At 41.0% G+C, this 26,401-nt stretch overlaps 1 protein-coding gene across 1 annotated transcript; it reads left to right on the top strand.

The window, feature by feature from the left end:
- The first annotated feature begins 7,077 nt into the window (after positions 1 to 7,077).
- Positions 7,078 to 25,423, top strand: LOC146608741 (semaphorin-5B-like). The gene is made up of 21 exons (XM_085347262.1): positions 7,078 to 7,222; positions 11,736 to 11,835; positions 12,292 to 12,337; positions 12,473 to 12,535; positions 12,691 to 12,789; positions 13,277 to 13,490; positions 13,582 to 13,867; positions 15,797 to 15,932; positions 17,338 to 17,545; positions 17,643 to 17,850; positions 18,410 to 18,527; positions 18,695 to 18,879; positions 19,103 to 19,246; positions 19,343 to 19,490; positions 20,304 to 20,529; positions 21,492 to 21,713; positions 22,357 to 22,527; positions 23,464 to 23,613; positions 23,927 to 23,962; positions 24,951 to 25,162; positions 25,262 to 25,423. Exons 1-21 carry the CDS (start codon positions 7,078 to 7,080, stop codon positions 25,421 to 25,423), a joined length of 3,279 nt encoding a protein of 1,092 aa, XP_085203388.1.
- Positions 25,424 to 26,401: the final 978 nt, after the last annotated feature.

The following is a 26,401-nucleotide window of genomic DNA, read 5'->3' as shown; positions in this document are numbered from 1 at the left end:
TGAAGCACACTTAACACGCGCACCCAGTGTTGTCGGGTGCTCGGTTTGTAGCTGGTGTGGCGGAAGTGCTAAAAAGCAGTTTCAAGGTCTTCTGTAGTGCGTCTTTTTGTAGGCAGATCACGACATGGATAATTACCTATAATAGCTGTTTTGCAAGAAATGAGGGAAGAGGTTACTCATGCTGACAGAAAAGGAAACGGCCCCTTCACAGTTGCCGAGCTGACGTATTAAAGCTTAATAACCTGCCGGTCACATGGCTCACAAAAGAGGTTCATCCATGCCTTGTTTTTTTACTTAGAGTCAACTCAAGCCCTCGGACCACACTCCATAAAGGGGCCATCTCTTTGGCCTCTATCAGAGTCCTCCTAAGTTCTCTGGGATACGCTTGTTTAGTTCTTCTAAGAGGAAAAAGTCAAAGTGAGCTTGCATGGTTCCTCAAATAGAGGCGGGGGGAAGTTCCATGTTTCTTAAATTTTGCATGAACATCACTGTGAATCACTCTGGCATCAGCAGAAGTAGTTGACACTCAGAGACAGAAAAAAAGTTGTTGTCAAGAAATCTCACAAACTTGAAGGAAAAAAAAAAGCAGCAGGGAAAGAGTCCAGAAAGAAAAATGGAGGATTTGACAAAGGCCTCTGCTGTGTGAAGTTTGTACAACTGTGACAAAGTGCTGCAGAGGCACTGCTGCTCTGTCCAAACACTTGTCAGTGTGTCACTACACACATTTCCACTTAAATGTTAAACCAGGGGAGAAACGTCAGCGGCTTCTACTTGTGTAGCTGTAGCGTGTAAGGGGAAGGAGAACAGGGGGGAAAAAGCTTTTTTTTTTTATACTTTTCCTGACTTTTCTAAGGAGTCGATGGATCATTTTTACATGTTCAAACAACCAACAACGAAAGAAAACAAACTGTCTGGCTTCTGAAGACATGACACAGCCTCTTTTTGAAGGTTTGTAATAATGCCCTGTGTGGGTCACTTCTGCAAAGTTGTTGATCCCCCCCCTTCTCATGGCTTACAGGTTGCATTTATACAAGTACCTGTTGCAGTAAATGAAAGAAATCTGTCAACACAACACTTTGAGGTTAAATTACTTTACTTAATTGGGGGGAGGGGTGTCTTTATCAGTAGGAAAACTTAAAAAAAAAAGCATAGTCAAAGTCTGAAATTTAGCCTCCTTCACATTTAGAAGGAATTTATTTCCAACATTTTTCACTCTGAACATGGCATGGTCATTCTGAGTATGAGTGGGAGGTCTCTGGGTGAAAATGCCTTGCTGATGTCAGAGGTCAGAGGAGAGTAGCCAGACTGCTTTAACCTGAAAGGAAAGCAACAGTAACTCAAATAACCTAGAGCTGCGCGATTGTGATTATCACTATTATTCTGATTGATATTAAGATTACAGTTAAGTTTAGTTATTTATCCTTTCATTTTAATGACAGAAATGTTTTAATTGTACTGTTATGTAAACACTGCTTTCACATTCATGTTCCTCTACGATCCTGCTGATGTACAATACCAAAATTATGTAAATACAATTAACTTTACTAAAACTTAACATGAAATTAAATCAGCAAGGCACTACTTTCATTTTTACATTGTGCTGCACTTGGTTAGTCAGTTAGTTAAAACACCTTCACAAAATCCCATTTTTACTTGACCTGCACTGATGATTGAGTGCATCCTAGAAGCAAAATATAAAGTCTTCCACTCCATTTTTTTTCCAAACCATTATGATAGTTTGTGTACAATGTCGGTTTTGCCAATTTAGAAAATTAATTGCATGAGGGGAAAACATCTTTTGTCCACGATGATCCTTCATTACTCACCATGTTTAGTGGACACATATCTTTGGCCAAAAAGCATGCGATTGCCTCGATGATTTCAATAGGTCTTTGTGTGCTGGACGGATATGCAGACACGCATACAGGCTCGCTTTTATGGACGCCTGAGTGCACGGCGGATGATTCACTTTTGCAAATATTGCGTTGTTTCTCTTGTCCTTCATGCGTTAATAATCCTGCAGTTTGTGGTGCGTTTTCAAGCAGTTGTAATAAATTATCGTGCAGACGCTGTAACTTATTATTAGTTAACATCACTTGCCCTAAATCCAAAGTATTTCCAAACGTGTGATGATTTGCTCTGAGGGACAAGCTCTTGGTCTTCTGCTGTGCCAGACATTTGATTTTTGTTGTGTATCTGTCTGTTAATGTTGCGGTACTCATCTAGACTACAGCAGAAGAAAAGGAAACTGAGGCTACAGTTTGCACGGTCTCACCAGAATTGGACAACAGAAGATTGGAAAAATGTTGCTTGGTCTGCTTTGACATTTGGACGGTAGACTCAAACAAACGAAAGCATGGATCCATCCTTCTATCAGTGCTGTAATGGTGCATGGGCACACTCTAACCGAGCACTGTTTATCCACCACAACCTGTTTGAGTATTGTTGCTGATCATCACTTTATGACCACAGGGTACCCATCTTCTGATGGCTGGAAGCACCTCAAAAGCTCAAATCACCTGTTGAACATGACAATGAGTTCACTGCACATCAATGGCCTTCATACTCCTGACACACACCAGCTCTCAATCCAGTAGAGCACCTTTTGGATGTGGTAGAATGGGGGATTCCCATCATGGACGTGCAGCCAACAAATAAGCAGCACCTGTGTGATGCTGCTGTGTTAATATGGAGTGTTTCCAGCACCTTGTTGAATCTGTGCCGTGAAGAATTAAGTTTGTTCTGGAACCAACAGTGGTAAGAGTGTGGCTCCAACCAAGATATACCGATTAAAGTGGCCTGCATATATCATGATAGATTTTAATATAAGAATCAAACTATCTGTACTGCAGGAAAAGTTCAAGCACATTTAAGCTCTGTATTGACTCTGAGTGCCATTTGGTGTGAATGTGTAAGGGGAATTAGTTTAACCTTTTTTGCCAAGTAAAGCTGTTTTTTTTTTTTTTAGCTTAAGAAACTTCTACAACTCAAGTGCGGCAATAAATGTCAAAGTAAATTACAATGGCAGATAAAGAGTCTATATATGGGCACAGATGTGAAAGTGGAAGGTAGCCATGAGCTGATTCTGTTTGCAGGGTTGGTTTACATCGCAGGACGTGATGGACAACAGACCCGTCTCCCAGGCTAGTGCTGCTAATGACTCTGAGGCCACTTGTAGTGACTACTTTGGTCAGGAGAAGTTACTTTCAAAGTCACATTTGCTAGTAACGAGCACAATCCTTAACCGCTTGTTTGGATCCATATAGATGCTCACGTGATAACACAGTAAATGCTTAATTGCATTGCTGTGTATCTCCTTTAAATATTTAACAGATGCAATTTCATTCAGTCTTGCCTCAACAAGCTGCAGAACAATCAATACAGTAGTTTGCAATTGTGAAACAATTCCAGAGCAAATCTAATCTACCAAAACATCTATGTTTAAAAGGCATCCCAATAAAATGAAAAGCATACAGAAAAAATATTCAGCCTTAAATACTGCTGCAAAATTTGAGTAGAGGTTACAGTTTAATGTCTTTGTGTGAGGTTTTGGAGTTGCTGCAGGAACATGAAGTTATCTTCATGTTTCAGCAGACGCACAAGCATCTTAGATTTGTAGTGTGTAGTTTTGTCCGCAAGATGTTTGAATCAGCTTTCGCTGTTGCAGAGGAATCACATGGAGAGGCACCAGTGAAGTAGGAGAGACAAATTGGCAGGCAGCAGGGGTTTGAGTACACACCTGTCATGCTTAGCTGTGTTGATACAGGGCGGCCCAGTCCTCAGCTTTATTTACTGACATGGCCCTGCCTTAAAATCTTGGCCGTGTTGCTCCAGTGTGGTGGTCACATGTTCACTTTGTGTTCCCGGGTGATTTTTTTTCCCCACACAGTCCAAACACGGACCGGTCACATGAATTGCAGACTCTGTGTTTCTAATCCCATCACAAGTTGTTATTTCTTTAAGGTGTTTTTCTATCGCAGCCAGCTACACGAGTGAATGAATGTTCAGACACGCTCCGTCTCTGGGAAAACAGCTCTCTGATTTTATTTTTGAAGCAATTTATTTCCAACTTTCTATAACAAATTCAAAGACTGTAGCTCAGGTCCGTCTGCCACTGTCGGGTCCATAATATTACATCGAATCACTCAAGCCACATTTAGAAGCATCACACGACCATCTACTTATTTTATGTGTAACATATCTCCTCTGTACTGATGCGGTCATTTGCTTACTTCAGATTTCAATTAAATTCAGCTAATCCAATGTTTTTTATATACTGCCAAATCACAACAGTCTCCTTAAGGCGCTTTATATTTATAAGGTAAAGACCCTGAAACAATACAGAAAAAACACAGTCAGAGCACCCCCTATGAGCAAGCACTTGGCGACAGTGGGAAGGAAAACTACCATTTAAACAGGAAACCTCCTGCAGAACCAGGCTCAGGGAGGGGCAGCAATCTGCCCTACCTTTTTTTTCAGATTATATTAAATTCATATGACTTATGTTGAAACATTTCAGGAAAAAAAGTATTTTTTGTTTGTTTAGATACAGTATTGAATAAAAGCCTTTAGCCACCCCTCATTTCTACTCATTCCTTTATATTTTTCAGGAAAATTGGGGAAGAGGTGCCCTGATTTACTAAATATTACAGTATACATTTACAGTATATAAGACACAGAAGGAATCTGTACAGTCAATATTTGGTATGGCCACCTTTTGTAGCTGTCAAAATGTTGGTGCAGCAACAGTCTGTAACCTGGCAGTGCAAGGAATATAAGTTTCATTAGCAATGTGTTGTTATAGTTCACAAAGACGGTTGGACACACAGCAATGATGTTGGAGATTGCAATACTCAAATAAGACTAATGAAAGTCAACCAGCTGACAGCATCATACTGTAAAGCTTATATTCTACACAGTACTAAAAGTTTTGTTGTGGATACCAGCTTACTGTAAAACCTTCAGGGTATTTCTGGAAAGAACTTATCAAATTTCCCTGTTACAGGGTAAGATGTGTGAAAAGGACAAGTATAAAGGCACAGCCATACAGCTTTGGGGGGCAGTACTTAGAAATAGCGTTGGCGACAAGTGAACTTTCATGGTCATATTAGAGGTGACTACCTTCTCTCAGAAGCAAAGAAGGGAGCACAATGCTTTTGTTAATGCACAGTTAAAAACATTCAAGAAAAACATCAGTGCAGATAGTTGGGCTCACAGTGTGTCTAAAGAGTTTGTGTGTTACTTGACTAAACTTAACCAAACCATAAAGAGGTCCTAGCACACTTTGTCATGTAGACAGAGGATGATGAATATGCGCTCTTTGTCTTTAACTAACGCTAATCACCAAGGGAGAGCCTGCGTCCACACATTTCCTACTGCCCCCGAAGAATCTGACTGACGTCCACTGTCGCTCCCCCTCGTTGGGCTGAATAGACAAATCCCAGAACATTAGGCCTCTCACTGGCCAGCCTTTGCGCGGTGAGAGGACCGTGGCCCCGTAACAAAGGCGAGGCCAGCGGTGGAGGCTCTGCTCCTGTCGCTTCATTAAGCAGCAATGTAAGACCCAGCAGGCTGAAAAACCTCTGCCTCCACACGTATTCAGTCCTCCCAGTGAGCAGTAGACAGGCAGACATTCACCGCCTCCATTCTTTGTAGTGCGTAGCAGCTGCACTGAAACTGGTTTAAGGGTTAAAGAAAAAGACGCCGCTGTGAATGGGCAAGAAATATGCTGCCCTGTAGTGTTGAGGATGTTCAAGTTTTCAATACATAGTTGGAACATTATGGCCTTTTCCATAAACTCATTTATCACTCAGCTCAGACATTTTCAGAGTCAAATTTGTGCTCTAGTCCCGCCTAACCCTCAGGCGACAGTGTAGCTAGATTCAGGCATTTCACGTGCTCTCATGGTGAAGGTGTCTCCTGTAGTCTTCAGCTACTTAAACGCTTGCTCACATCTGAATGGTTCACTGGCCAGTACAGGAGTGGAGCTTAAAACAGAAATTTATTAGATGATTCAAAAGACATTTTTTTCCATTTCAGAGCTCATACATAGAGTCATTTCACATGCAAAAACATTTAAAGGTCTTTATCCTTGTTTGCATCCACATTTTTTTTAATTTAGCAAACTTTAAATATCTTGGTGAATGCATGCAGCCAATGAAAAGTGATAGTAACATCCTTTATTGGTGGGTGTCACTCTGTCCTGTCCTGCTCTGTTTCCAGTCTGTGAATTTCTAAATAAATGAGAAAATGTAGCCCCACAGAAGTGTGCGTGAAAACACAAAGACCCAACACATTTGGATTAGACGTTAGCCTGTAACTAACTTGCCAGCGTCAGTATGTATGCTACAGCTAGTATGTGGCTGCATTTACTCTACCAAACAGAGTATCTTGAACGCTGCCTCCCTCTGTGTGCTGCACGTGAGAAAGCAAAAGTCTGATACTTGTCTGACGCAGCTGGATGGAAATTTGTAAACTACATAAAAGAGCCTTTGATCTTTGTGCCTAAAGTCACCATCAGATCATCACCTTTGAGCAGATTCTGATTCATATAAAATGAATTCGACCCTTCATGTGGCACACCCTCCTGTTTGGCTCTGTGCCCGGGGCTCATCTCTGAATGGATCCCCTCAGTCAGAAAGAGGCACCCAAAGTTTGAGAGCTGGCGTTAGTGAAGATTGGCGGCTCTGGCCTTTTGAGGTGAATTAGCCATGACCGAGTCCTGCTGACACTGAGGCGATGGACACCAAAAGCAGACAGACTGAAAGTGAGGAGGGACAGCGGGGCCGGTCGACTGGCAAAATTAATTTAGATGAATGGGCAGGAGGACGGAGAGAAGAGAGTGTGTGCAAGTGTGAGCTATTACTGAGTGGATATGGATTTTTAGAGTCCAGCACTGATGTATTGAGTTTTCTAGAGTGATTATCTAAATGCCAAAAAATATAAGGATATTTATTTGTCACAAGGCTGATTGGTTTACTCTCCCTGCCATTACTGTCTGGTTGATTGACAGATATCACTTCTGCTCCGACAGGTGATTCCTGAGGACCTGATAGAAGACTGGATGTGGTTGTAACTATGGTAACATCAGGGTGGGGGGTATGGGCCCTCTCCCCCTGTGGCCTTGTGCTGGTCATCTGTTTATCCATGTGTCTGTCAGAGGAGCCTCACATCAAGCCTGCCGACTGCAGCAGAAAGGAACATCCTGTTGTTTCCTACCAAGGTGAGCAAAGAAACACACCACTGATAGAGTGGGGAGGAGGGCCACGAATGAAGTTAGGGCTCAAAAATGAAGGCACGCTTGCAAAATCAGGAACTTTATACATTTTAATCACTTTAGTTTAGGCCCACCCCATCGTAGCAACTTATGTGCACATGCCAAACTGAACAAAGGCTCCAACCTAGCACCAAAGTTCATGCTGAAGGGAGACACTTTTTTAGCTGAAATAAGAGACTGTGTTGCTTGCACATTTACCCATTGTGAAAAGAGGACAACGTATTTATTTTCCACAAGACAATTTCTGTTTTCAAACAACATAATTTGTGTTGTTTTTTTTATGTAAGAGTACACACACAAATATATGAGAAAGTCGGCGAATTGAAAAGAGTCACGCACACAAAGGCCGTGTTTCTTTGAGCCCACTTTCAAAGTGATGATTTTCACATGCAGCCGGTTAGTCCACGTACCCAACATCAAGATCAGAGATCTTAACCTTGTCACACAACGATCGGGTTGTCATGCTGATGTTGACAATTAGGCAAACTTGTAGACATGCATGCGTTTCCTAGACTGTCTACAGTTCTCAAATTCAGGCTCTTTAAGCAGGTTGTTGTGAGCGAGCAGTGTGGTAGCCTTATTGTAAAATGGTAATCAAAATGCATCTTTTGCTTGAATAAGTGACGTAAAGGCTTTGGATTAAGGGTTGTATGAGGACCAACTGTATGCAAAAGGCTACATAAGATATACATTTTCGATTTAAATTAAAGTATAAAAAAACTGTATATGTCTGCCCCTTCTGATTTTATCACCCTACATTTTGATCATACTCTCATGTCAAACCATGGCTGCTAAACAGTGCTTTACTCCAGTGCTTCACTGAATAAGAACGTACATATATGGATCTAAAGATCCCTTGGTAATGTTTACTTTAACTTTGTATAATTTTTTCTTGGAAGCACAAGGAGGTTCTCTGGCCAGACCCTGCTACACAAACAATAAAGAGTCCCTGAAGCTGAAATGGTATCTTTGTGAAGGAGCTTTGGTTGGGTCACAAACATTTTATGGTCCTTTGTAAAGTTAAATAACGATTGCATAATTGTATAACAATCTTCACTTATCCACCAACTTTAAATCAATGCCATCTCTCAACATTTCATTCGCCGCTCTTTAAAAACTGATTTTCGTTGGGTTTGTATATTCAGCTATAACCACCACAGCAACAGCGATTGATTAGTTTGCATTCAAAAAATGCTCTCATGAAAATTTATCAGCACAGCAACCTGGGTGCTTGCACAAAAGTCTTGTCCAAATCCATAAAAGCTTTAAACGTTTAGAATGTCATTTCACCTACTTTTGTTGCTCTAATCACTGCTGTCTAAACGCTGTTGCACGGCTTGTTCTATTGCTCTCACAGCCATATTGTAACCAACCATAAAACCCACAACAGTCTACAGCTTTTGAGAAATTATGTTTGTTAAATGCCACTGGAAATGGAAATAGACAAGGAACAGCAATAATAAATAATAATTATTTTTATCCTGGACAAGTTATGTTTCCGTCTGAAAAGAAGAGAAAAACACAGGACACAGAATGAAGATGATATAACAAGCAAAAGGTGAGTTTTAACTGATATAGAAATTGTAAAAATCATTAAAGAAACCAAAAAGGAACAACTGACAAAGGGAGACACAAAAAGCCACCATGTATAGCAAGGTAAAACGATAACAGCTGGAAGCAATCAGGGCATTGTAGTGGTGGAAAAAGACAAAGACAAGAGGTAAATAGAACACAAGAAAACAACAAACAATAAAATAAAGCAGGAAATGACACAAGAGCAGACAAGGAAGCACAGAATACACAGGAAATACACAGTAAATCTGAAGAAACGGACCAAAGAAACCAAGCATCTGAATTGGGAAGAAAGATGATTGAGAAAGATGATTATTTCAGAAACTGCTGATCTGCTGGATTTTCCCAAATAGGTATGCAGAACAGCATCTTTGCACCCTTGGAAGCACTCAGCTCTGCTGCAGCAGCAGAAGACCACACTGGGCAGTCAGCTAAGAACAGGAAACTGAGGTTACAATTATCACCAAAGTTAACAATGGGTCAGACTGGTGGTGGTATAATGGTGTGGCACACTTAATACCAGTCGATTGTTTAAACTCCGCAGCCTACCTGAGTCTTGCTGCTCACCATGTCTGTCCTTGTATAACCACAGTAGACCCATCGTCTGATGGCTGCTCCCAGCAGGATAAAGCTCATATCATCTGACACTGACTTCAAATCTAGCAACTGCGTGACTCTATCACATCCAAAATCTGCGAGGAACGTTTCCAGCATCTTGTTCAATTTATGCCATTAAGAATTCAAGTTCTTCTGGTGCCAAGAGCAGGTCTGACCTGACATCAGCAAGGTATCCCTAATATAGGATCCAGGTCCAGTAATAACAATGATCATTGCTGTAATCTTATTTTCTTTCCTGTGCTCATTTTGTTAAATAAAATTGCTAAAATGCAAAGAAGTTTACAAGCAGCAGACGGCAACTTACATAATGCAAAGTGTAGACAGTTCTGCAATCTGAAATGAAACTAGACGCTCTTAGTTAATTGGCTCTTTTGTTGCAAGAATGAGTGTCGATTTCTGATTCCCTGTAGTTAACTAATTTCTTCTTAAAAGAGAAAGTCCAAGAAACAAGTCGCTTCTCCTTGTCAGCTGTCAGATTGGTATTTTGAATGAGAGACTTAGACTGCCTGCCCTTGTCCGCTTTGCAGCAGCTCATTATGTACACAGGGAAGTGCACAAAAGCAATTTGGATTCAATAGCTCTCTGAAAATCACTGCTGTTCAAGTGATGGTTTGTATTCATGTTGTTTTGTTGCCCTCTTTCAGAGCTATTCAAAGCAGAACTGAGACCAGACAAGAATGATAGTTCAGTTTCTAATAAGCATCTTGACACGCTGGTGCTCATAACCTTTCAATTTGTTGTTTTATGTGACATTAATTGAGATTAAAGTGTGAAGCGTGACTTTAATATAAGGTTGTGAAATCTGGCAGCACTATGAACTCTTAGTTGGAATTAATTTGCATTCATAAGGATTTGTTGGAATTGTGTTTATCTCATGCATCGAGGCTTACAAAAGACACGTTGAAAGTTGAAACTGTGCTTGGCAATTTCTGCAAAAAAATTGAATGTAAAGATTTATGTGAAATTAATAAAGGTGTTGATGTTGTGTCTGCAGCATGGCCTCATTAAATGCTCTTCTTCAGCTGTCTAATGACTGTGAAAGGGCCTTTGATGTCATTATTTTGACTGGATGTCAGTTTACATTCAGCTCAAAGTGTTTGCCTGGCAAACCGTGCTGCTTTTGTTGTTGATACATTTTTTTTCCCACAAGCTGGCTATCAAATGAGAGGAACAGGCATTTAGTCCTGAGAGGCAGCAGTAATTTGCTCTGAAACATTGCGGGAAGCATTCATTTGTATGTGGTTTGTTCGCCCTCCCCGAAGCTCATGTAAAACAGCTATTTACCGTTCAGTTCTGATTGGCTGTCATACTGCTCAGGTGGTGGTTTTCAATTAAGGGCATGTAATATCAACCATGATAGACTAAAGTTATAAAGAAACTTTCAAAACAAAGTTCTTGATAAGATGGAAAAGTCTTAAGCCACCCCTCATTTCTTTATATTTTGCTTAAAGGGAGGCAGACATACTTATCTTTTAAATTGGTTTTGAGCAATGTTTCTTCAGGATTGGATGTTGTCTTTTTCACATGTTTTTAGCCCAGTCCTTGTACTTGACCTGGCAAAAAAGGCACCTTACTCAAGCGATGAACCAGTGTTGGGTCTACACACAATGGACAACTTAGGAAAGATCAAAATTTTAATTGGTTCTTTGTGTATCTTTAGGCACTTTGCGACTAGCAACCCGTTACAAAACAAATAATTTGTTCCCATTTGTTTAATAGAAAGACATAAAATTGTAGGTGTGTCCCAAAGAGCTACAATGTAAAGGTCTGTAATATCTCAGTATGGTATGCAATGTGTCCTTAAAAAAATCTGAGACAACTGCACAAGTTGAGAGAAAAAAGTAAAGACCTGACAGATATACCTTACTTATCTTATTACTTTGACATTGAACAGTCTTATGTAATGGTAAATTTATGTTGTTGAATTCAAGATAAATTATTTCAAGAGATTGCTAATTAATTAGAACAAGTAATATAATATGAAAATTGGGAGACTTCCAGATCTTTATTTCCTACCCTATAATTTTGGAAAATAAATCAGTACTTTCAGTCTGTTTAAAAGCCTCCTTTCTGGTCTTAGGCCCTACGATTAAAGATGAGTTGTAAAGTTGGCAAAAGGCAAACACTGGATAATGGATCTTTTTCATCTTCTTCTCTTGTCTCTCATATTTCATGTTATCATCTCCTGCTTTTCCTTTCACTTACTTTTATACTCTTTCTTCTTATTTTTTCCCCTCACTCCTTATCATTTGATTATTTGTGCATCCAGCACTGAGGTCTTGGGTGTCTGAGTTCTCACATCCAGGTGCAAAGGACTTCTCCCAACTTGCTTTGGACCTGAGACGAAACCAGCTTGTTGTAGGAGCAAGGTACCAAATAGCATGCATTACTCAAACAGTAATCATACAGCATGTTACTAGCATACAGTGGTGTAAAGTGGATACATGATGTGTCATCATAGAAGCGTGCCAGCGTTCATATCCTGGACAAGCCCCCAATTCTTACATGATGATATTTCTGGACATAAACACGGGAAATACACACAACATTTATTTTTTTAAATTAAAACACAAAGTCCCGAAAGCCCAAAAACAGCACTAAAGGGTAAAGACAGCTCTTAAATGGAGTAAAAAGACCCAAAAGGAAGAAGAAAAAATCCAGCAACACAAGCTATACAGTTATTTTGCCCAGGCGGCACAAATGTGTTTTGATCAAACTGTGTCTGGACAGAAGTTGGGAGATACTAGAGGATAACATTTATATGCTGTACACTGCTACTGTGAGCAGTCTGTTGTTTTAGCTCTAAAATAAAATATCTTTTACAGAAATTTCCTCTTCAGACTGAGTTTGAATAATACCTCCCTCATACAGGTAAGGTTAAGACTACACAAAAATGAACTACTGTCAAAGACATTTTATTTTTAAACATTTTAACAGTATCTCTTATTAAATATAAAAGGTCCAATATAAAAAAAAAACATTCTACAATTGAACATTTCTCCTCAGGCAACAGAATGGGCATCCGATGAAGACACAAAGCGCTCATGTCAGAGCAAAGGCAAATCTGAGGTATTGTGCTGTGACTGAAATACAGATATTTGTCTGTGTATTCAGAAACATATTACGTTAGACTGGATTATGTTATTATATGATTATATTATATTGGACATTTTGATGACATGTCATGAAACAGTAAAACTGAGTTCTGGCGTATTTGTCTGCAGGGTGAATGCCAAAACTATGTACGGGTTTTGCTGATAAGCGGAAGGACGCTCTTCACATGTGGGACCAATGCTTTTACCCCGGTCTGCATAACCAGACAGGTTAGTAAAATGGCAGTTTTTGCACTTAAGTAGAATTAATGAAACTATATGACAAGAAAATACATATTTTATAGTCTAAAATCCTTTTGGGGTAATTAAAAGAAAGGCAATTATAAGTTGCTAGAGCTCAATGTAAAATGGAAAAAGGACATGGAATTTAAAAAGGATAAAATCAAGAAATCTGACAATAAAAGTCATTTTCTTCTAGTCACTTTGATTAGCTAATTTATCTTTTCTCTATATATTTTGTAATTATATTTAGTAATTATAAATAGTTTTGGTGCCTTTGTGATCCTCAGATGTCTTCAGCAGCTTTGTGCATTTGGGAAATGATAGAAACTGAAGATTACATTATTAAAAGTTTTGAAATTCATTAAAAGTTTTGAAATAATGTGAATAAAGCGATAAAAACAGAAAGAACAAATCGGTTGTCAACCCACTAAAATAGCAGGAAATGCTTAGTTCAGTTTTCCCTTCTTTTCGTCAGATTTCTAACCTCAGCCAGGTGTTAGACACTGTGAACGGTGTTGCCCGATGTCCCTACGACCCGCGTCACAACTCCACTGCCATGATCACAGAAAAGGGCGAGCTGTATGCTGCCACAGTGATTGATTTCTCTGGACGTGACCCAGTGATCTACAGGAGCCTGGGCAACATGCCGCCCCTGCGCACCGCCCAGTACAACTCTAAATGGCTCAACGGTTAACAAAGCACCACAAAGTTTGTCCTTTTCATCACTCTTTCGTTGGTCCATCACGCTGACCTGTGTCTCTGCCTCTTCTATTCTTCTAGAGCCTCATTTTGTGTCTGTTTATGAGATTGGTCGTTTTGCGTACTTCTTCTTGAGGGAAACTGCGGTGGAAAATGACTGTGGGAAAATGGTGTTCTCTCGAGTGGCTCGGGTCTGTAAGAATGATATGGGTGGACGCTTTCTATTGGAGGACACCTGGACCACCTTCATGAAGGCTCGCCTCAACTGCTCACGCTCAGGAGAAATCCCCTTTTACTACAACGAGCTCCAGAGCACCTTCTACTTACCTGAGCAAGATCTGATTTATGGCATTTTTACCACTAATGTGTGAGTTCTGTTTGTTAATAATGTCATTTCATAGACTTTATGTCACAGTCTGGCGAGGGCAGACTGTATGAATTGACAAGAAGGACCCAAAATGCAGACTCCAAGGAACAGGGAACAACACTTGAATGTTAACAAAAAGCAAGCCGTTTAATATGGCTGGTAAAAAAGGAACAAACAAAGGGCAAGGCAGACTGAAGTAAAACTAACATTACCCTAAACTGGGAGAACTAAACAAACAACAAGAAAAACCTAGACATGAAACTTGGAAACATGGCGCGGCCAACAGACGACCTGACAAAGAATGACCAGAACACACCGACTAAATACACACAGGAGGATAATGAGGGAAATGGAAACACATGGAGAAACAGCTGACACACATGAACATAACAACGTCACAAGAGGAGAGTAAAACTAAAAACATTGAACATAGGAACACCGGACCCCTTCAAAATAAAACAGGAAACATAATGCAGACATGACAATATGAGACTCACAGACATGAAACACATGAAGGGCAAGGGAGACTTCACAGGGGTTGAAAACACAAGGGGGAACTGATAAGCAAATGAACATAGGAAACCTAATGAGCTTAAACATATAAACATCAAAATGAACTAAAACTCAAAACACTGGGTCACTGGGTCATAGAGTATATCCTCCTGAGAACCAGTCTGTTCATTTATGTCCTCTTTAATGGACGTTTGTTTTTGGTCAATATATTTTGACTTATTTGAGCTACCCTAATAAGTCCTGTTGTTTTCAAAAGTGTGTTTGGGTGGCCTCTTTCAGCTCCAAATAGGCAGGACATCACAAAAAAGTTACAATGAAAGAAACTTTCCTCGGTTCTCAGGAGGATATGAAAGAAAGATGCACTCACTGTAGCCTCACCAACAAATTTTGTGTTTTTGCTGTTACCAGCTTGCTTAACGTGGCTAAATATAGACACAAGGATGGAGTGCTAAGCTAGCTATTGAAAGCTAGCTAGGTTAGCAAATTGTGTTCCACTGACACACATGCTGCCACACTGACACACTGTCAGTGTCTGTATATAAGCATGTGTTTTGCTATGTTCAATTTTAAACTTGCATTTATTTAATATAAATTAACACTGTCGCTAATAGTCCTTTTGCAACAGTAGTCATTAGCCAATTTGTCCTAAATACAATCAATAATGCATAGAATTGACTCAAAAGAGTTAGACAGCCTGTTAGTACAATGAACTACCCAGAAGGCAATACTGTCTGTCACATAATTTCACAAAATTGGTGGAAAATATGGGCATGAATTAGCTGAGGTGAGACTATAGCTAGCAGCTACAGTTGTCTGTGCACCTACAGGTCACTCCAGGTCTACACAACCTTAATTACACATAGCTTTAAAGCATTTGTTCCTGGACAGCTGCCATGTACTTTGTCATTGTCTATAAAAACCAAGACAGGTTATTATACTGTGCTAGAAATGTGCTTTTTTCTTCTTTAAAGTCGTAAATGTTAACACATTGGCACTTGTACATTGCCTTATTTAAAGCCAAGTAAAAAACACTTGGTTTGGTAAGTTACAGTGATATTGTGTACATTAGTCTTTTTCTGGCTAATATACCTAGACAGCATTTTGAGGCTTTTTAATAAAACTTTGACCAAAAGTACTAACTATTAATATCTCTTATCATGTTTGTATGAAAGGTAATTTATTTTGGCAAATGTGTCCTCTCGCATATCAGCTGTGCCACTGGGGCTTGCTTTAAGACTACACACTAATGTTTATTCCATAGAGTAGTTTCAACTGAGGCAACTAAAAGGTTATGTTTGTATTTTACTGTTAAAATAGAAATATGTGCTTTTCTGTAGAGATGTGCTCAAGAATGTTTGCTTTCCTTCACATTCATTAGCTAAGACCTGAGCATTGTAATTTCCTGTGCTTCTCTAGAAACAGCATATCAGCTTCTGCTGTCTGTGCTTTTAATCTGAGCGCCATCACCCAAGCCTTCAATGGCCCATTTCGATACCAGGAGAACCCGCGCACTGCTTGGCTGGCCACTCCAAACCCTATACCCAACTTTCAGGTAACTCATTTCAAAACATGGACAATGACAAAGAATTCAGACCTCTTCATACATATGTATTTTTCTCTGAGAACATGAGGTTGGTGAGGACACTAAAGCAAACAGCTTTATCTTGCCACAGTTGCCCAGCAATTCCACGAAGGCTTGTAAAGAAATTTTCAAAAGACTGACTTCCACTTCATCACTCTGTGCTGATTGCAGATATCTAAATGCAGTGCAGCAGAGAAGTTTTGCTCAGCTCCAACAAATACATGTCCCCAAAATAAATGCTTGGCAAATTTCCCAATGCATCTGCAAAGTGCTGTTCAGTTTGAGCTACAGGGAAACTGTAGTCACATTTCCTGTTGTATAATGTCTGTATATAAGCTTGTGTTTTGCTATGTGCAATTTTAACCTTGCATTTATTTAATATAAATTAACACTGTCGCTAACAGTCCTTTAGCAACAGTAATGATCTTGCCTGAAATTTTGTCCTTAAATATAAAACAAAAAAAGCTTAACAATTTTTTCATGAAGCATTTGTTGCCTGTAAGATTGCCATTAAGCTAGCATGCACAAAACTATTTACATGCCTAACGATAATAAGATATCCATCATCGGACTTTACCCTTTTTCTTTTTTTTTTTACTGTGGACACTGTAAAAACCAGGAACTTTTCTGTCATTTAATTGTTTATAACTTCATTACTTTGGTGTAGCATGCATAGCTGCAGGGGAGGTCTTTATCAGTTGAAAAAGATATAAAACTTGTGAAAATACAGTTAAAAGTACCAAATATCTCTCCTCCACATTTTCTAGCGCCTTCCAGTGGGCCAAATTTTAATCTTTACTGGGCCAGTAAAGATTAAGGCCTTATGTTTAACACCCCTGCCTTATGTGGAGGTGCAGTGCACAAACACTGAATGAGGAGCAGCATCAGAAGAAAATGGGCTTTTGAGGTGGAGAATCTTAAGAGACGTGTGTTTAAATGCATGTTTCAGCTAGACGAAGAACTAAGAGACTGCATAATTGGCCAGTATATTACAAATAAGACTTTTCTGGATTATGAATTATGCAGACTGTCTATAATAACACAGTATAAGAAGTCTAAGGAGCTTGGAAAGAAAAGCGTCTGGACTTCAAGTTGCTTGAAGACGTTTCACCTCTCATCCGAGAAGCTTCTTCAGTTCTAGGGTCAAATGGTGGAGAGTCCCAGATTAAACCCTGTGGGAGTTTCCCCCCAAGAGGGACAAAAGGACCCCCTAATGATCCTCTACCTAATCACATGAGCCAAGGTGTGAAAACGGGCTTCTTTCCAAGCTCCTTAGACTACGATGACCTGGAGGACTAAGAACCTTCACAGACACAATATGAGAAGCTTCCCTTTCACTAAACGCCCTTCTGCTGCCTCCTTCTTGACTGCTCAGTGTGGCACGTTAGAGGAGGGCGCCAATGGGGGAAACCTGACAGAGCGCAGCCTCCAGGACGCCCAGCGGCTCTTCCTCATGAATGACGTGGTCCAGCCAGTAACCGTCAACCCCCTGCTCACCCAGGACAACCTACGTTTCTCTAAGCTGGTGGTGGATATCGTGCAGGGCCGACACTCTCTCTACCACGTCATGTACATCGGCACGGGTGAGACATGTTCTAATTAAAAATTAGAAAATAATCACTCGAACCGTTTTTTTATCTGCTATCCTGGAGCTTGCTCTTATTACTATTATCTTAAAAGAATATGGCACCATTCTGAAGGCTCTCTCCACAACCAATAAAAGCCTGCATGACTGCTACCTGGAGGAGCTCAGGATCCTGCCCGAAGGGAAAGTGGGGCCAATAAAGAGTCTGCAAATTCTCCACAATGACAGATCACTGTTTGTGGGCCTCAATGACAGATTGGTGAAGATCCCATTAGAGCGCTGCTCCAGCTACCCAACTGAACGGTTTGGTCCAAGATTTTCTACAATGCTTTTAGTCTTTATACCAAATAGAAACAAATATACCTACAGATTAATGAACATAAGAACCATAAATATGACCGAGTATAAATATTTAGCATAAGAAAAATGAAAAATTGTAGCCTTTAGTCTGTGTGAGCCTGCACATATATTGATTTTCTGGTGCTGGTGATGAGTGGGCAAATCTACTAAGAAACACACGCGGGTGTCCAAGTCTTAAGGGCCTGCGAACAAATGCTGACAAAGATGATTCTGTTAAGAGCCCTATTTATCTTCCCTACAAAGAGACACATTTTGGACTGTCAGGGTACAGTTCTGCAAGACTCAGAGCAGACATATCAAGCAGGCTTTTATGAATTTTGTTGACAATGAGTACACTGCTGGAATAGTTGACAGCTTTCTCACTCAAAACACAACAGGAGATCTTTTATGAGCAGAAACACAACAATCAGTAGATTGTCCGACTTTGTGTCAGCTTAAAAATCTGCAAACTGCTAAAGAAAGGCATCTACAGACACTGATAGTCTATCTAAATACCTGTTAGCTCCTGCATGGAGGCCCGGGACCCTTACTGTGGCTGGGATCATAAACAGAAGCGGTGCACCACCATCGAGGAGAGCTCCAACATGAACCAGTGGACGCAGAACATCACTGAATGCCCTGTAAGACACTGGGTTTGTCTGTTGTATAGATCTTTCCTGTCTCACTTCTACGGTAATAAGAATTTCATCACAAGTTCCCTGTTTGATAATAAAAAACAAAAACTCATTATCACTAGCCTAATATAGCATGCTAATTATCATATGTGATTCTCTAATCCTCTCTGGAGGTGAGGAACCTGACTCAGGATGGTGGTTTTGGTCCGTGGAAGCCTTGGCAGCCTTGTAACCACGATGATGGTGATGGCTCCATCAGCAGCTGTTTGTGTCGGTCGCGCTTTTGCAATGGACCGGTGGCCAGATGTGGAGGGATTGAATGCAAGGGCCCGACGATCCAGGTGGCAAACTGCTCCAGGTATATTTCTTTTCATGCAGACATCCATTATTCCCATACTAATCCTTTGAAATCAATCTTTGAAAAAATGCACTGTTATGTAAGTAAATCTAAAAATAGTCCTTTATGTTCAACTATATTCTAACAACTAATACACTCATAAAAGGAGACAGTTTGCTTAAAAAACACATTCGTTTTAAAACATCAGGCTCAGTCACATCCCTTCTTATGTTCTCTTTCTCAGGAATGGCGGCTGGACTCCCTGGTCATCGTGGGGCCAGTGTAGCAGCAGCTGCGGCATTGGGTTTGAGGTGAGGCAGCGCTCCTGCAATAACCCCGCACCTCGCCACGGCGGTAGAGTCTGTGTCGGCCAGGGACGGGAGGAGAGGTGAGGAGGTTACTTCAGAATTTAGCGATCAGGCCCGATTACTGCATTACAAAGCTCTGTGTGTGAGTGAGTGTGCATTCCTCTTTGTATTTCCAGGCTGTGCAATGAGAAAAAGCCATGCCCACTTCCCATAGTGTGGACTGCGTGGGGACCCTGGGCTCACTGCAGTGCTGACTGTGGTGGGGGGGTCCACTCCAGGACGAGAAGCTGTGAGAACGGAAACAGCTGTCCTGGATGTGCTACGGTATTTTTGCTCTATATGTGAAGAGAAGAGAGTAGGCAAAATAATATCCGAGTTGATTTGCAGACATGAGTGACCTACTTGTCTGTTTTTATTACACAACAAGATTAAGGACGTTTGTTTTCCCCACAAGTACCTCAGATTGTACAGCAGGTACACACAGTCCCCGCTCTTTCTGCTCAGTCTCAGTCTGCTAGACTTGGGGGAAAACATCTGTCTATCTGTCCACATCATAGGCCACTTTATTAGGTATACATTTGAACTCTGAAGCCCTGCCATTTTTTGGAAACACTTGGGAAATCTGAGCCAACCCAGTCTATCTGCTCTGCTATTCTATTTCTAGAAAGCTTCTACATTTTTTTTCATTTTGTATTGTCAGAATTATTTATTTATACTTACTAACAATATTTATACTTACTTTTTTGAGGGCAAAAAAAAAAAGTCAAAGTTAGCTGTTGTAGAGAAAAACTTTCCAAGCACTACCCAATTAAAGGGCTGGAAGTCCTTCTGCATTAAACTTTAATGTCTGTACCTGGGGAAAACTCACATCTAAAAAGGGTTTTGTTCTTCATTGCATTCAATAAAGCTCAAGTTTATGTCCTATTAAATACAGTAAGTTGCTGCATGATTGAGCCCTCTCCCAGGAAAACTGTAATGTTTGTGTTGTTTGGCAGGATATAATAAGGCAGCAGGCTCTCTCTGCAATCAATTGGGAGATGTAGCTGTGATAGGATAGACAGCAGTAGCTGTAGCCTGCTGGGATTTGCCTTTTCATTAGCTCTAAAGTTGATGAGCTGTTTCCATCCTGTTCTGCAGGAGTACAAAGCCTGTAACCTGGAGGCTTGCCCTGAAGTTCGTCGTAACACCCCCTGGACCCAGTGGATGCCCGTCAATGTAAGCCAAGACGGGTCACGGCAGGAGCAGAGATTCAGGTACACATGCCGGGCACTTCTGCCGGACCCCCAGCAGCTCCAGCTGGGCAGGAAGAAGGTGGAGACCCGTTTCTGCCCCAACGACGGGTCTGGAGCTTGCCAGACTGACTGTGAGTACTGGAAATAAGCTGGGAGATGTGGAAAAGCGAGTTTAACAACTTAGGGAAACTAGAAATGTTGCCATATTTTCTGTTTGTAAGTCACAGCAGATGTGCTTGATTGTAAATGTGCAAACACAGCTGTTGCTGTGATTACCTGCTAGAATGCAGGTGTACCTGGATTCCACAGGGAGGGTAAGCGGGGGTAAATTTTTTAAGGTTTGAATCATTTTTGTGAAGTTTTTCGACTCCATACAGCAGTCGTACACACGCTATCTGCCTAGAGCTGTATCTGTCTGAGCTTTTATCAGCACTGCTGGTGGCATATCTCCCAGTATGCCACGCTAAACACAGCTGGTTTCCTGTCTGTGGACATCAGTCAGCAGATTGATTAAACATCATTGAACTGTTGTGGGGAAGCAGATGTCCTCTTCCTTCATCCCTCAGAGTCATCTAAGCTTTTGTTTTTTTTCTCTTCTCCCTCATAGAATCTGGATTGTATCACCCTTTGGGTATTTACTCCAAAATAAGTAAAGCTGAGGAAGTGGGAAATGTCATTGTTTTTCGCAGCTTGTGTGACTGCTCTCAAGTTGTCATCCTCAGAAAAGAAAATCTTAATGAAATGTTTCTGGTGGCCTCATTTAAAAGCCTCAGGAAGCTTCTGATTCATATGTAAATAATTTGCAATTGTGGGTATACCAACTGTATGTGTGTGTCAGCGTACAGGGAAATCTAGCTCATTTTGTGCCTGCATTGTACCTCGCTAATTGTTGTTTCATAACAGGCTGGCTGCTGAGCTTAGCAATAAAACCATACAATAGCGTGTCTCCGATTTGAATTCAGAGAAAATTTCTGACTCGTTCAGCAGATTGTGGCAGATGTTGTGATCGACTTGTATATTTTTTTAGTGTAATTTGTTTCCCTTGTTTGGATTCTAAGATAGAGAACAAAATGTGTTTTATATTTGTTGCCAGCTTTGGTTGAAGACTTAATGAAGACAAGTGTCCGAACTTCATCCCAGCCACAAGGTGCCCGATGGGGATCCTGGGAAACGTGGTCCAGCTGTTCCCAGCAGTGCTCCAGAGGCTTCCGAACTCGGAAACGCAGCTGCTTGACGATAGAAGGGAGGATCAACCCCAGCGCCTGTGTGGGATCGCCGGTGGAGTATCAGGACTGCAACACTCAACCGTGTCCAGGTAACAGAGAGCTTCTAGTGCACTGTACCTCACAGACTGTACATAAATGGTGGACACAACCACAGTGACATTACCAGCTGGACACTGAGGTCCCATTAAGCATTAAGCCTAGAGCTGATGTTGATTGGGTGGTGGATCTGACTGCAGAACTGTGGTCACTGCATGCTCACGTGTTAGCGGCTAACAATCATTAGGTACCCACATCCTAAAGCATGCATACATTGATTTCCTGTCTGTCTTTATTCTAGTGGGGACGATCGTTTACAAGATGAATGTATGTTGTATGTCTCATTTATTGTTGTGTTTCATTAAATAATCAATCATTAAATCATTAATTAATTCAGTATATAAATAATTGAATATTCATTCATTTAATTGAATTTAATAATTCTTTTTTTCCAATTTTAATTTATTAATGGCACATTTGATTTATTATTTAATGATATATTTATTTAATTCGTTTTGGTACTCATGGCCCTCCGCAATAGACCTCTGCACAGTTAGACTTTTTGCTACTATATGAAAAAAATGCCAATTAAAAACACTTGTGCACTGAGGTCACAGCTACATGAAACTGTTATATACCATCATTAGCTTGCATTACATTGTGTTACATTATTATGGGGTTTTCTTCTAAATCTAGTGAATGGAGCCTGGTCTTGCTGGTCTGCCTGGTCCCAGTGCACGTCCAGCTGTGGAGGCGGGCACTACCAGAGGACTCGGACATGCAGCAGCCCACCCCCTGCCAACGGAGGAGATATCTGCATAGGCCTGCATACTGAAGAGGCCCTTTGTAATATACACGCCTGTGAGGGTATGAAGGGATATGTGAAGCCGCACTATGGAAGGTTTCAGACAAACCAAAGATGTGTAATGGTCACAGATGGATCAGTTGAACATATTACATCACTAGCAGATTTTGTCTGTGTCTAGGTTTGAAGACAAAAGCTTTCTAACTGAAGTGAAGATGAGTAAATTATGGTACAGATATTATCAGCAGTTATAATATGAATTTCTGTGTCTTAGGGGGGGATTCACTACAAAGGACTGCAGTTAATCTGATTTGAACATTAATGTTGTGAAGTTAAAGATAAAAGTCAGCTTATAACTTTCTTACAAACAACCCCTTTATCCAAATTTCTAAATTTTTAAAAATTCATTACAATTATTACACCATTAAAAATACTCTCTAGATTCTCTCAGTCTATCTAGATTAAATAACTGCTTCTTCTTTGGCCACTGATGGGAAATCTCCCCCACACGGGCCAATCAATATTTGTGATGAGAAGGAAAACAATGTGGCCGTTGGAGCCTCTCCCAGCATGCGTCGTCTGAAGGTCGGAGAAGGAACGGAAAAACAGTTAATGAAATAGCTCCAAATTTCCCTATCGACGTGAATTTGGATGCGAGCAGCTTCTTGTATATCTTTATTCCCTTGGACTTTGAAAAGAAGAAAAAAAATGCAGAGACACGGGAGGCAAATCGGTGTAATCAACTCCTCGTCCATTTTAGGCTTTTGTTCGCGAAACAAAGCGATCCCGGGAGGCACACAAGGTTGCTGACTGATGATGATGACCATTGCACTGATGCACTGTGGCCAGAACTCGTCAGGCTGCACTCTTGGTGACTTACCACACAGTTCCTCTCCTTGCAGAGGAGGTTGAGTTTGTTGGTGATTGGAAAAATGCTCATTTATTTTCCCGTTTCTCATTTGGACGTTTGTCGTTTTCCCTGATTCCTGTGTTTGCAGGTTGGGGTGAATGGACAGAGTGGGGGGACTGTGACGACGAGGGCCTGCAGCATCGCACCCGCCGCTGCGATGAGAACCAAGAGGCTGAGGTCAGTCTCTGCCAGGGCAACGTCACCCAGTCTAGGCCGTGCCAGCCTCACGAGGTGCCGGGTAAGCGCATGATCGCACATGTAAACAGGACCGCTGCAGACTGTTGCAGATATAAGCTGGAAAAATTAACTTGAATGAAAAGTTTAATCAGGCACGCTAAATGCTGACTTGTTCACTCTGCATTTGGAGAAAATTAAAAAGATGAATTAGCGGAGATGTCAGCAGCGTGCCTACCTCGAGAACAGGGAAGGCTTTGTGAGAAATTGAAATTAACTACTTTTGTCTTGTTTGATCTCTCAGAGCTGCTGTGATTTTCTTTTTTCTTCTTCTCTACATTGATGGCTTTTTTTTTTTCATTTCTCTTTCTCTGCAGTCATTTTGCCCGGTCAGGAGGACCAGAGCTGTGGAAGTGAGTGAAAACAACTGATGTCTTTCTGTTCACTCTCCCCCAAATAATTACACATTGTTCCCAGCTTACACACATACACACCTCCTGCGCTCTTCAATTCCCAGCATGAAATATCTGCAGGGTTTCCTGCTTTTCTTCCAGCGTTGCATCCAAACCAAATCAGTATCTCCTCGGTTTAATTGGAGGATGTAGCAACAACTAGCCATTCTTGTAAAAGTTATTGGCTTTCTTCTTCTCCTGATGTGTACCACACAGTTGGTACCATATTGACTTTTGTTTGTGACTTCGGCCCCGCGTGGCACGGGATTGGCCGAAAATGTGGAATCGATATTGGTCCCATTCAGGTAGTGACATGAACTTTGAGTTGCTTTTAGTTCCTCGCTTTCTTTCCCTTCTAACAAAAGCTCAAATTTTTTACACCACCTTCTAGACAGACTATTTTCTATTACAGTGAAAATTTTACCTCAAAAGTGTTGCAAATGCATACGACATGACCCACGAGCACGAGAAATTTCACACTGCCAGCTCTTCACAGATCCACAAATATAAGCTGCGTTCAAGTGGAAGTGGAAAACTAGGAAATATAAATTCTGTATATTTTGAATATCAATATAATCCTGGTCAATGTGTTCTCGAATTTGGAAGGAAGGAAGCTTTTTTGCAAGAGAAAATGATACACAGCTGTTTGATCCTGTGTGGTCAAACAGCTTATTTGCGTCTGGATCAGACGCAAATAAGCTGTGCACACAAATAGTTACACACAAATTGCACACATTCGTAAACTTAGTTTATGCTTGCGGATCATATCGTGTGCATTTGTAACATTTTGAGGCAAACTTCACTTAAAACTTCATCAGTGTTATTTAGTGTCCTCGATTGTTTGTCATCTCAGCCTATCATTACCCATCCCCTTACAAGGCTACATTTCTCACTGGTTTAACAATGGCTCTGTTTCTGTGCTCTTCCTTCCCCGCCTCCCTGTGTACAGCCTTTACCTTGTTCCAGCTGGCAGCTGTGGGCTTAGCCAGTTTCTTTGCAGCAGCCCTCCTGTCAGCTCTGGCCTTCACATGCTGTCACCACCTGAACCGACCATCGGCAGAGTCAGCGGTAATCCACCCGAGCACACCAAACCACCTCACTTACAACAAGCAGGGCAACGCCACGCCAAAGAATGAGAAGTACATCCCCATGGAGTTCAAGGTGGGCTTGTAATTACTTTAAATACATTTCTAAATGGTTGATAGACTCTAAAGGTTTTTAAGTGAGGATTTTTATAAAACACGGTTTGCCATTTTGTAGATGCTGAACAAGAACAACATTCATGTCAACGATGAGACATGCAACCATTTCCCCTCTCCGGTGCCCTCAGGCAATATGTTTGCCACCACCTACTACCCTTCCAGTTTGAGCAAGTACGACTTCCATCCAGACTCGCCCTGCAGGACCTACATGCACAGCTGAGAGGAGGCCGGGCTTCAGCCAACAAACTCATCCACCACAATGTGCTCATCATTCAGAAATCAGAGCAAAGTCTTAAATAGTCTTAAGGTAAATACCAAAATGATTTCTATTAGAGTTATTCATGAAATACCCAAATATTTGGCCATGCAAGTCATTTTGGTTTTGGACTATTTCTTTGCTTTAAAGCAGTTCCAGCTGTGTGTCACAACTCAATATCATTTTTGACCACAGCGCTGAGATTATAAAGATTTCGAGTATAAATCACTCAGATGTAAAATTCCTGTTTAAAAAATCTGACCCGTCTGCGCACCATCTCCCTGCACGATTTGTCATTTTACCCTAACAAGAATAAATGTCTGCCAGCCCAAAAACCCCGCAGTCAGTCAACGTGGACTGTGTGGTGCTGTAACTAGGGAAGATTGAATTTATTAATCCCAGATTTGGGGACTAATAATCTTCAAAATAAGGTCAATTGTGTAAATATAAAGGAAGAAGCAAAACAAAGGTGATCCCAAATTACAGTTCACATATAAAGAAGCGCTACTGAGAGCACATCGTGAGTGTCTTTTTAGTTTTCCGCATCTATAGGAAGTTCTTTAAATTCTTATATTTTGACGGTACTTTCAGTATCCCACAAAAGCGGGCAGCCTTTTCGTTTCCTCCCTTTCTTCACCATGTAGCTGCCTGTTTTCTTAGAGCCAGAATGAGAGGTGACTGGTTTACTGATTGCAGAGACTATGAGCCAGTAACCAAGAACGAGCTGTGGGTGGTCCGATCGATCCGGCCCTTGTTTCAGATGTTGTGCGTGCATCTGTTCGTGAGCCACAGTGCATCAACTTTTACCTCCCAGAGGAGGACTTGTTTTGTTTTGTTTTTTAAGGCTCGTTTGTTCTCTGATGAAACCACCATCTACAGGGATCCCCCCCGTCTACTCACTTCACCCTCCTTGAAGTGCCCTGGTCATGCTCAGGGTGCCAG

This window comes from Diplotaxodon limnothrissa, linkage group LG23 (genome assembly GCF_057381915.1).
Source record: "Diplotaxodon limnothrissa isolate DT_005_m linkage group LG23, D_limnothrissa_male_GT1.1, whole genome shotgun sequence".
In the NCBI taxonomy this organism is placed as follows: Eukaryota; Metazoa; Chordata; class Actinopteri; order Cichliformes; family Cichlidae; genus Diplotaxodon; species Diplotaxodon limnothrissa.
The sequence above is the reverse complement of the archived record's forward strand: the minus strand, read 5'-3'. Positions and strand labels throughout refer to the sequence as shown.